At 43.0% G+C, this 12,467-nt stretch overlaps 1 protein-coding gene across 1 annotated transcript in view; it reads left to right on the top strand.

Annotated features, from left to right (window-relative positions):
* The window catches only part of LOC141100758 (uncharacterized), a 450,303-nt gene that overhangs the window by 409,501 nt on the left and 28,335 nt on the right, over positions 1-12,467 (top strand). Inside the window, 1 exon segment of the mRNA XM_073589442.1 lies at positions 5,335-5,451. Within this exon segment, the coding sequence (XP_073445543.1) occupies positions 5,335-5,451 (117 nt within the window).

Here is a 12,467-nt window from a genome sequence, read left to right as displayed (position 1 = left end):
TGTGCCGACAGTTACCCGCCTCCCGTTGTCCGAAAAATTCTCTGGGGATGGCGCCTCCTGCAGGGGTTTCATCAGCCAGTGCTCAATACACTTGGAGCTGCTGGCTGTGCAGTTTCCTACAGAGCGGGCTAAGGTGGCCTTCATTATCTCCCTACTGTCGGGCAAGGCTCTGGAATGGGCTACGTCTCTATGGGAGCGTGGTGACCTCGAGATTCGGACTGCTGCCAACTTGCTAGCAGCCATCAAGCAAGTATTTCTCGGTCCTCGGGTCATGCACGATACGTCTCTGCAGCTGCTCGCCCTTACTCAGGGGTCGCTCTCGGTTAGCCAGTATGCCGTCTGTTTTCGGACACTGGCATCCAAGTTGGAATGGTCCGACAGAGCGCTTATCCCCGTTTTTTGGCGAGGTCTAGCAGAGCACGTGAAGGATGCTCTCTCCACTAGAGAGATTCCCACCAGCTTGGAGGAGCTAATCTCCGTCTCCTCACGTATCGACCTCCATTTTTCGGAGCGCGGTATGGAGCGGGCTCACTCCAAGTGAAGAGCTGTCTCAGCTCCTAAATTTCTTGTACCTCCTGAGCTGTACGAACCCGAGGTTATACCTCCTGAGCACATGGAGGTGTCTCGTACCGATCTCAATACAGACTCTGATCAGGAATCTATTTGCGGTTGTCACCATGTATGTGCGGTTTCTCTGGAGGCCAGTTCCCCGCAATGGTCAGAGTCCCGAACCGGTCACTGAGACTTTTGTCCCTCCTCATCTTAGGGCTCAAGTTCTTGCATAGGCACATGCCTCCCATGCACCTCAACATCGAGGTTACATGAAAATCTCGAAGCTCTTGGCTGGAGCGTATTGGTGGCCTCATAGAGCTAGGGGTATTAAAAAATGTATCCAGGCTTGCACTTCATGTGCCCAGGTTAACCCTCCTAAGTGGAGAGTGGTGACGGTCGCTGATTCACGGTGGCGTTCAGTTGCTTCGCCAGCTCCTGCCATCTCCCAGGTGTCTCTGTTGAAACCTGGTGACCTTGCTTCCACTGATGCCTTCCAGGTGTCCAGGTTTACTGTAACACCAACCAGGATATCAAGCTCGCCTTCGGGTGAGTTTGAGCCCAGGTTGATGGTTCGGAAGGCTCAGGGAGGAGGGGGCCCTAGGAGGGGGGGTAACGTTAGGAGTCTGATTTCTCCCTTCCCTATGGTGAAATCTAGACCCTTACATGCTGCAGTCCCCTGCGTTTCATCTGCAGTAAAGGAGATTGCAGAGGAGAGTGCCTTGTGGCATCTCTCTCCAGAGGCTAAGTCCTCTGTTCCCTCCACTGAGCATGCTCATGGGATGAGCTCCCATTGGAGTTCGGGAGTCACATGCTGAGGTCCTGTGTCTAATCCTATTGGCTCCTCCTGGAGTCTGGGAGATATCCAGAAGGTCCCGTTTGGTATAAAAAGCGCGCACGACTGTTCTACCATGCGCTAGTATTTCATACTGCTGCTGTATGTATGGTGACGGATGCTTGGACTGGTGCCTGACTTATTAAGAAACCCCTTTCCTCTGATAATACGATTGTGTGAGTGATTGGGCAGCCGCCAGTAGCAGCGCCAGCGCCCTCCAGCTATTCCTGTCTCAGCAGCTAGCGTCCTGCATTGCGCCAGCGATATTGCGGTGTCTCCTCTTAGGCTCCGTTCACACCGCACTGCGATTGCAGTTCCTCGAGCATTCGCAGATGCGATGCCACGCACCTCTTTTTCACGGTAGGTCTTGTCGGAGTAGTTCTGACATTTAAGGCTGCTCCTGTGACCCTTTAATACCGTGTCGCTGTTGTTCTGTGACTTAAACAGACACAGCGTTTTTGTGTGCTTTAAGTTTGCGGCTCTGTGTCCTTAACAGAGCTTGCTTCGGTGCACTCTGGGTGCAGTTAACCCTGTGCACATTAACGCCACAGTGCTCTGCCTCTCTAGCAGTGGTCTTATCACCTGCCGCACGGTGGACCCCGAGTGGCGAAGGCACTTTAATTATTTTTTTTTTTTTTAGTGCCTTCCGCCACTCCTAACAAGAACTAGGTTAAGAGGCAGCAAAAAAAAGTTAATATAGGCCTGAAATGACACAATTTGTAGTCCACAGATAGATGAGGTGTCTGACGGAGATACCACACTGTTAAATAGGTGCCCTGTATTTCTGGCTATTTTATAGCAAACTAATATATGGCAATATGGTAAGACACAGCAGAAGCAGTTGAATGGAGCACTCAAATGACACAATTTTTAGCCCACAGATAGAAGAGGCGTCTGACGGAGATACCACACTGTTAAATATGTGGCCTGTATTTTTTGATGTTTTTACCAAAAAATAGTCTATAGACCTATGGTAACAAACAGCAAATACAGTGGAATGGAGGCCTGAAATGCCACAATTTGTAGCCCACAGAGAGATCAGGCGTCTGACGGAGATACCAGACTGTTCAATATGTGACCTGTATTTTTTTATTTTATCCCCCATATGGTGTTTAGAAATAGGGTAACAGACAGCAAATACAGTAGAATGGAGGCCTGAAATGCCACAATTTGTAGCCCATAGATAGATCAGGCGTCTGATGGAGATACCAGACTGTTCAATATGTGCCCTGTATTTTTTTATTTTTTACCCCAAAATAGTGTATAGAAATAGGGTAACAGACAGCAAATACAGTAGAATGTAGGCCTCATATTCCACAATTTGTAGCCCACAGATACTGTAGATCAGGCATCTGACGGAGATACCAGACTGTTCAATATGTGCCCTGTATTTTTTTATTTTTTACCCCAAAATAGTGTATAGAAATTCGGTAACAGACAGCTAATACAGTGGAATGGAGGCCTGAAATGCCACAATTTGCAGCCCACAGATAGATGAGGCATCTGACGGAGATACCAGACTGTTCAATATGTGGCCTGTATTTTTTTTATTTTCTTGCCCAGCTAACTTGTGTCAACAAGTAGACTACGACACAACAAAAAGATTTCTATGGAGGCCTGAAATGGCACAAATTTGAGCGCAATGATATGCGATCCATGTAGCGGTCAAAACCCGGTGTAAAATATCTGCCCTGTTGCTAAATATTTTTTTGGCAGCTAAGTATTTTTGGGGCAGCAAAATGGTATCAAGAAATTCTATAAGATACTACAAAAAATTTTAACAGTACAACAAAAATGTCAGAAATTTTTGCGCACTCAGATGTGATGGCTGAGATGGGCAACCCCATTTAAAATAGCCGGATTTTCACGCTGTACTATGAAAAGGATCTGGCTGTATTTTGCAGTGTCAACAAGCAAATGGAGAAAAACAAGGTAGCTCTGGATTGCTTTGGAATAAAATAATCAGGATTAAGATGCCCAAAAAATTATTCCTGGCCATTGATACCTGGGGCTAGGTATATCCGGTCAATATATGTAACAGGCAGCAGCAGACAGTAATGGAATGGATTAGAGTTGAGCGAATTTGGTCGGATCGGGTTTCATAAAACAAAATTTGTTTCAGATGAAACTGGTCCGACTAGGGCAAAAAAAAGTCAGAGTTTCGTCTGAAACCCGACCCCAATGCAAGTCAATGGGGAATAAAAGTCGGCATTGAGTGGATGAATGTCATCCGCTCAATGCCGACTTTTATTCCCCATTGACTTGCATTGGGGTCGGGTTTCGGACGAAACTCCGACTTTTTTTGCCCTAGTCGGACCAGATTCATCTGAAGCAAATTTTGTTTCATGAAACCCGATCCGACCAAAGTCGCTCAACTCTACTCTTGATATATGCAATGAAGTATGGCACATACAATGCCTGTCTGCTACTTTTATTTTTATACCCACTTACAGTGCCTGCATGCCTGCACGTCCACATGTGTTTACAGTAATTTACCATTGTTCTGCAATGTGTCTTTAGGCCACTTGTCACGAACATAAGGACTTTGATTTAATGTTATGTTTCTGATCATGCATCAGCCATCTGAAAATAGCATGGCAGATCCGCAGCAATTTGTGGTACAACTGCATGTTTACTGCATGATTCCTGGCCGTGTGGGAAGAATCGCTAAGTTTATGGGAACCTTTATAATGTCAAGCAATCTGACATTTCTTTTATGACTCATGAACACTGTAGAAACCTGTGCAAAGAGCTCCATCATCCCTGTGCTGCCGTAGATGCCGTAAGTCTTCTGTTGGTGTCCTGTGCGAAGAAGAAACATTTTTTCTATGCCTCTATATGAAATTAAAGGCATATAGCAGCTCTATGATGGCTGTATGTAAAATTAATGAGGACTTTTACATTGATTCTATTGTAAAACAGCGACAGGGTTGTAGTCATGTCAGCACAATCCATACTCACTGTGCTGTCAGCTGCTCCTTCCCTACTGTGTTCCCCATTCTTCCTTTCACTCAAAAGACAGGAGGCAGAGTCCAAAGCAACTTTAGACAATACGGGTTTATTTTCTTCAGGACACAGCACATCCATAACACTTCCAGCACACTTGTCACAGTACCAGCAATGCATTTTCTTCATTTTTCCCTAACTTCTTCTGCTTCACAGAAATAGGCCACAAAGATATAAAGGGATAAGGAGCCCAGTGAAAATGTCACTTCAATATATCTCCCTGAAACCGACTTCAGCTCAGACACGGAAATACTATCTACTGGGTCGTCCACCCACTTACAGTTATCCTGCCCACGCACTTTCACGGTGGCCCACTCTAACTTCTTTCGTACCCAAACTTCTTCTGCAACTTCGTCACTACTTTGCTGCATATAATGTGCTCTTAACTATTCTCTTCTTTCTTTATACTCCTACTCCTTTCCTTGGATGGCTGGGCTTCTGCTTCTATTGTTACGTGATAGCTGAGCAGGCCAGGCCAGAGGCCACCTGAGCACACACAGGGGTCTGCCCCTGACTGACTATATTCAGGAAGTCTCACTCACTTATTTCCCTCCTAGTATTAACCTCTAAGTGTCCTACAACTAAACCTTCCTATGCAGTGTACTCAGTGCCCCCATCTAGTGGCCCTTTTCCCTAACGGCACTGTCCCTATCTTACATATAATACAATATAATAATAAACATGTATATACACGACACATACAAATATGGCAATTATGTACATGTAAATAGTAGCATCAAAATTTAAAGGGGCTAAGCCCTGACCCCTTTACACTATCATCTGCCAAGCTGACAACCTCTGATAGAATGCACTGATTAATTTTATTTGATCGCACCATAGGCAAATGTTCCCATGTTCTCATTTTTCATTAACTGTTCAGACAGCAATGTTATGTGCACTATGTTGTAATATCATTGATGTAACAAAAAATGTATTTTCATTAGGTGATGGGACCCACTGTGATGATATTGATGAATGTGAGACCAATATCTGTTCACCTTATGCAACTTGCAGTAACACAATAGGAAGTTACAACTGTGTTTGTAATGATGGATTCTCAGGTAATATAATAAATTATTTTTTGCACATCAGTAACGCTTTTAAGTTCCAATAACTTTCATTTAGTACCATTAAAGTTTAAATAATAGTAGGCTTAGCCACATATTACAGATGAGCCCCTGTGCTTGTGTAAACAATGCAAGGACCATTGATATACCATAATAAACTTTACTTTATCCTTACATGAAATCAAAAAACATACCGGTCTAACATAGTATCTATTGCTGGAACAATGAAGAGATCCAGAAAAAATCTTTAAAAATAATCATTTATTAATAATATATAAAAAACATGAAAAAAAATCCCAAAAGAAGGCGCAAATAGCCCTATACCAATCAAATGTGAACAGGCATAGTAATAAGGCACAGAAAGTCACATATAAAGGTAGATAATGAACACTCCAAAAAATAACAAAGTGCAAAAAATCTTCAAAATACACTGCTGTATCTAAGTAGTTAAATATCTGAGTGTATCAAAATATCCTGAACAGCACAATACATATAAAGGTTAAATATACCGGCAACATGACATAAATGTCTAAGTCCACATATTAATCAACCTTAGATAAACTGCTCTAAACTGGACCTAGAGTGGTCTGCTATAAGTGCCTTAATATATCAAAATAACCTAAATGGCACAATACATGTAACGGTTAAATATGACAGCAACATGACACTAACGTCTAAGACCTCATACACATCTACCTTGACTGACCACTCTAAAGTACAGATATGGCCAGATAAATATGCCTTAAAAATACCTGGTCTCAATAGGCTCAATTAAACACGCCACGTCACGCCCCCCGGAAGAAGCTTGCTGTGAAATGCGCGTTGGGTGGAGGAGGCTGCGGTGCCCATGTTTAATTGAGCCTATTGAGACCAGGTATTTTTAAGGCATATTTATCTGGCCATATTTGTACTTTAGAGTGGTCAGTCAAGGTAGATGTGTATGAGGTCTTAGACGTTAGTGTCATGTTGCTGTCATATTTAACCGTTACATGTATTGTGCCATTTAGGTTATTTTGATATATTAAGGCACTTATAGCAGACCACTCTAGGTCCAGTTTAGAGCGGTTTATCTAAGGTTGATTAATATTTGGACTTAGACATTTATGTCATGTTGCCGGTATATTTAACCTTTATATGTATTGTGCTGTTCAGGATATTTTGATACATTCAGATATTTAACTACTTAGATACAGCAGTGTATTCTGAAGATTTTTTGCACTTTGTGATTTTTTGGAGTGTTCATTATCTACCTTTATATTTGACTTTCTGTGCCTTATTACTATGCCTGTTCACATTTGATTGGTATAGGGCTATTTGCGCCTTCTTTTGGGCATTTTTTTCATGTTTTTTATATATTATTAATAAATGATTATTTTAAAATATTTTTTCTGGATCTCTTCATTGTTCCGGCAATATATACTATGTTAGTCCGGTTTTTTTTTTGATTTCATATGTTTTTGAAGTGCTAGAATATTATTTTGTTTGAACAATATTAGTATAAATTTTATCCTTACATGCTCTTATCCCACACTGCTGGCCAGAAAAAACAAAATATGAACAGATTAGTTACCACTTCTGTATCTATCTGCATCAGCCTCCAGTAAGAGAGATTTATGGAGATTCAACTCACAGTGCTAATCATTACATACAGGGGCATGAAGAAGTGTGGGCACCCCTGGATAAAATTACTGTTATTGTGAACAGTTAAGCAAGTTAAAAATAAAATCATCTCTAAAAGGTCATCTCTAAAAGGCCTAAAGTTAAAGGTGACACATTTACTTTGTATTTTAGGCACAAAAATATTTATTTTTATCATTTACATATTAAAAATTGAAATAAGGAAAGTGGTCCTTTTGGCAGTGTGGACAGGTGCCAAGTCCTGCTGAAGAATGAAATTTCCATCTCCAAAAGCTTGTCAGCAGAGGGAAGCATGAAGTGCTCTAAAATTTCCTGGTAGATGGCTGCACTGACATTAGCCTTGATAAAACAAAATATACCTATACCAGCAGATGACATAGCTCCCCAAACCATCAGTGACTGAGGAAACTTCACACTAGACCTCAAGCTTGGATTGTGTGCCTCTCCACTTGATTTCCAAGGTCTAGTGTGAAGTATCCACAATCAATGATGGTTTCGGGAGCCATGTCATCTCCTGGTGTAGATCCACTGTGCTTTATCAAGACCAAAGTCAGCGCAGCCGTCTACCAGGAAATTTTAGACCACTTCATGCTTGTCTCTGCCGACAAGCTCTTTGGAGATGGAAATTTAATTCCCCAGCAGGAATTTGCATCTGTCCACACTGTCAAAAGTATCAAATCCTGGTTTAAAAACAACAGTATCACTGATTGATTGGCCAGCAAACTCGCCTGACCTTAACCCTATAGGGAATCTATGGGATATTGTCAAGAGGAAGATGACAGACACCAGACCCAACAATGCAGACGAGCTGAAAACTGCAATCAAAGCAACCTGGGCTTCCATAATACCTCAGCGTTGCCACAGACTGGTCACCTCCATGCCACGCCGCGACCAAGTATTGAGTGCATTTACTTAACCTACATTTAAGTAGGCCAACATTCCAGATTTTAAAATCATTTTTCAAGCTGGTGTTATAAAGTATCCTAATTTACTGAGAAAATGACTTTTGGGTTTTCATTGGCTGTAAACCTTAATCATCAACATTAACAGAAATAAACACTTGAAATAGATCACTCTGTTTGTAATGACTCTATATAATAAGCGAGTTTCACTTTTTGTATTGAAGAAATGAAATAAATTAACTTTTTGATTATATTCTAATTTTGTGAGATGCACCTGTATGTCTGCAGGTTTTTGGCACAAGGTTAGAGGAGGCTGGGTTTTTATAAAGCTGGGAAGTTTGCATTACCTGGCCTTATGTAATGATGATAGTGAACAAGCCATAACCCTAACATGCTAATTAATGTCTGAAACCTTAGTCAAAGTTATCAGAGCACTCAAATCTCCAAGGGTGTCTAAAGTTTTGCATCAGTCCATTCTCCTTTTTGTAAATCTTAAAAAGGAAAAGATGAAAAAAAATGTACTTCTTAAACATGGCCTCTCATAAGGCCACATTAATCTATTGAGAATTCCTTCCGTTGATGTTGATTTACAGGGAATTCGGTTTTTACCTTTTAAACATTTAGGCTCACTGTATGGAAATGAATCCTGAAATGCCCTAACACTAAATTCTAAAATTGACAATTAAATAACTATATTTAAAGGGAACCTGTCAGGTCCCCTTTGCCCTCCAACCCAGCATTATTCTCATATGTATTACTAAATTCTCTGCCTAACCAGCCCTTTATAATGTTGTTCACTTAAAGCAACCTGTCATCAGGATTTTGCTAAGTAAATTGAAGGCATTGTTAGGTTGGCATCAATAAAATTAAAATGATACCTGGGTTGATGAAATCCTTCTCGTGGTTCGGGGTGGGACTGTGGGCGGGCTTTTATCTAGTCCTCCGTACTCATATTCTTCCTTAAGGACGTAAATGACAGGTCACTGAACCTTCAGTGACCTGCCCACTACTTACTGAGCTTGCACAGTCCATATTGTGGTCTTTAAAAAAAAAAAGTAACTACAGCAAAACTACAGCAAAATGGCGCCGGCAGCTCATGCGCAGTTTCATCTATTGCTTACGGTTCAGTGACCTGTCATTTAAACCCATAAGGATGAATATGAGAACAGAGAAGCAAAAAAAGACCCACTCGCACACCGCCCTGAAGTACGAGAATCTCATTACCTGAAAACTGCAAATACAGATTAAACAACAACCACAAGACTAATTTCATCAACCCAGGCACCATTTTAATCAGTGTAATGGTGCCAACCTTACAGTGCCAGTAGTTTAGTTAGCAAAGTCCTGATTACTGGTTTGCTTTAACTACAGGTTTAAAAAAGTATTTGTAAACTCTGTTACAAATATGTTGTAGGTGAGCCCTCTTCTAGTCATGCTCAAAGACATTTGAAGCCAGAAAGCGTGCGCCCAGCTTCAGAGGAATATTGACGTGAAGAATAGAGCCGTGTGCATGCATGAGATTTGTAGGGGCGTGATAACATGTAAAGCGAGCTGACTAGTCTGGGAAGCTAATGCCCCATTGACTAGTCAAAGGCCTAATTAGCTTTTGAAAAATGGAGGTTATGTGTACTTTTTTATTCATGCATTTAAGTGAGTAACATTGTAAAGGGCTTGTTGGGCAGAGATTTTAGCAAAATTATGTTAGGCTGGTCACTACTTACTGACAAGCCGCGAGGCTTGGTAGTCAAGAGTTCAGAGGGTAAAAGCCAGGAGGGTACTTCATAGACAGAGGGGTGAGAAAAAGTTGTAGTCAGGTCACAGTCTGGCATCAAAATTCCAAGAAGGTAGTGGGATTATCTCAGAGAACACATATACGAAAATATGCCTATACCAATACTGTACTTAAATAAAAAACTAGTATCGGTAAGAGACTATATACCTATTAAAAATACAGAAAGTGCCATAGTGCATAGAAAGTATATATTTCACCCATTCTAAACTTAATTACAGAGAAATCATACAGCTCCACATCGTGGTAGAAGTGAAATGTGGCTTAAATCTACTCATGCACCATGCAGTTGCTCCTGCTCTTAGTGTAATTCTGATTAAATTACCCCAAAAGCAGAACATTCCCTACCAACAAGTTTCTTGTTCAATAATGATCTTATCAGGGGAGAGAACATGTGAGGGAAAAACAAAAATAAATGATAAAAAAAGACATATATTGCCCAGAAAGTGCAAGTAAACACATCCATGTGTATAGGATACTATATGAAGATGTATCCTCCAAAGCAGGGGTGGGCAATTAATTTTCCCAAGGGGCCACATGAGAGACCATGACTGTTGTGGAGGGTCGAACTAATAGCTTGAAATTAATTCTACTCAATATTAATTTATTAATTTATATATTTCATGAGCCACACACAGCCTCCCTATATACAGCATGAGCCCCACACAGCCTCTCCATATACTGCATGAGCCCCACACAGCCTTCCCATATACAGCATGAGCCCCACACAGCCTCTCCATATACTGCATGAGCCCCGCACAGCCTTCCGATATATACTGCATGAGCCCCACAGTCTCCCCATATATTGCATAAGCCCCACACAGCCTCCCTATATATACTGCATGAGCCACACACAGCCTCCATATATACAGCATGAGCCCCACACAGCCTTCCCATATACAGCATGAGCCCCATTCAGACTCCCTATATACTGCATGAGCCCCACACAGTGTCTCCATATACTGCATGAGCCCCACACAGCCTACCTATATATAAAGCATGAGCCCCACAGTCTCCCCATATATTGCATGAGCCCCACTCAGCCTCCCTATATATGCTGCATGAGCCACACACAGCCTCCCAATATACAACATGAGCCCCACACAGCCTTCCCATGTACAGCATGAGCCCACAGCCTCTCCATATACTGCATGAGCCCCACACAGCCTACCCATATATATATTGCATGAACCCCACAGTCTCCCCATATATTGCATGAGCCACACACAGCCTCCCTATATACAGCATAAGCCTCACACAGCCTTCCCATATGCACATGATCCCCACAGTCTCCCCATATACTGCATGAGCCCCACACAGCATACCTATATATACTGCATGAGCCTAACAACAGCCTCCCTATATACAGCATGAGTCCCACACAGCCTTCCCACATACAGCATGAGCCCCACACAGCGTTCCCATATACAGCATGAGCCCCACAGTCTCTCCACATACTGAATGAGGCCCCACACAGCCTCCCTGTATACTGCATGAGCCCCATACAGCCTCCCATATACTGCATGAGCCCCACACAGTCTCCCTATATATTGCATGAGCCCCACACAGCCTTCCCATATAGAGGATGACCCCCACTCAGCGTTCCCATATACAGCATGAGCCCCACAGTCTCTCCACATACTGAATGAGGCCCCACACAGTCTCCCCATATACCGTATGAGCCCCACACAACCTACCTTTATATTGCATGAGCCCCACACAGCCTTCCCATATACTGCATGATGCCCCCATAGCCTCACCTTGTACAGCATGTCACCCCCATGTGCTGCATGTCACCACCATAGAATCCCCATGTGCTGTATGTCACCACATAGAATCTCCATGTTCTTGCCGTCACCCCCATAGAATCCCCATGTGCTGTATGTAACCCCCATATAATCTCCATGTGCTGCATGTCAACCCCATAGAATCCCCATGTGCTGTATGTCACCCCCAAAGAATCCCCATATTCTGTCTGTCACCCCCATAGAATTCCCATGTGCTCTCTTTCACTCCATAGAATCCCCATGTGTTGTATGTCACTCCCATGTGCTGCATGTCACCCCCATAGAATACCCATGTGCTGTATGTCACCCCCATATGCTGCATGTCAACCCCATAGAATCTCCATGTGCTGCATGTCACCCCCATAAAATCTCCATGAACTGTGTCACCCCCATAGAATCCCCATGTGCTGTACATCACCCCCATAGAATCCCCATGTGCTGTATGTCACCCCCATGTGCTGCATGTCACCCCCATAGAATCTCCATGTGCTGTACATCACCCCCATAAAATCCCCATGAACTGTGTCACCCCCATAGAATCCCAATGTGCTGTACGTCACCCCCATAGAACCCCATGTGCTGTACATCACCCCCATAGAATCCCCATGTACTGTATGTAACCTCCATGTGCTGCATGTCACCCACATACAATCCCCGTGCTGTACGTCACCCCCATAGAATCCCCATGTGCTGCATGTCACCCCCATAGAATCCCCGTGCTGTACGTCACCCCCATAGAATCCCCATGTGCTGCATGTCACCCCCATATAATCCCCATGTGCTGCCTGTCACCCCATAGAATCCCCATGTGCTGTCTGTCACCCCCCCGAATCCCCATGTGCTGTACGTCACCCCCATAGAATCCCCATGTGATGTCACCCCCATAGAATACCC

This window comes from Dendrobates tinctorius, unplaced genomic scaffold (genome assembly GCF_039654945.1).
Source record: "Dendrobates tinctorius isolate UK_male_01 unplaced genomic scaffold, ASM3965494v1 ptg000107l, whole genome shotgun sequence".
Lineage (NCBI taxonomy): Eukaryota > Metazoa > Chordata > Amphibia > Anura > Dendrobatidae > Dendrobates > Dendrobates tinctorius.
The sequence above is the reverse complement of the archived record's forward strand: the minus strand, read 5'-3'. Positions and strand labels throughout refer to the sequence as shown.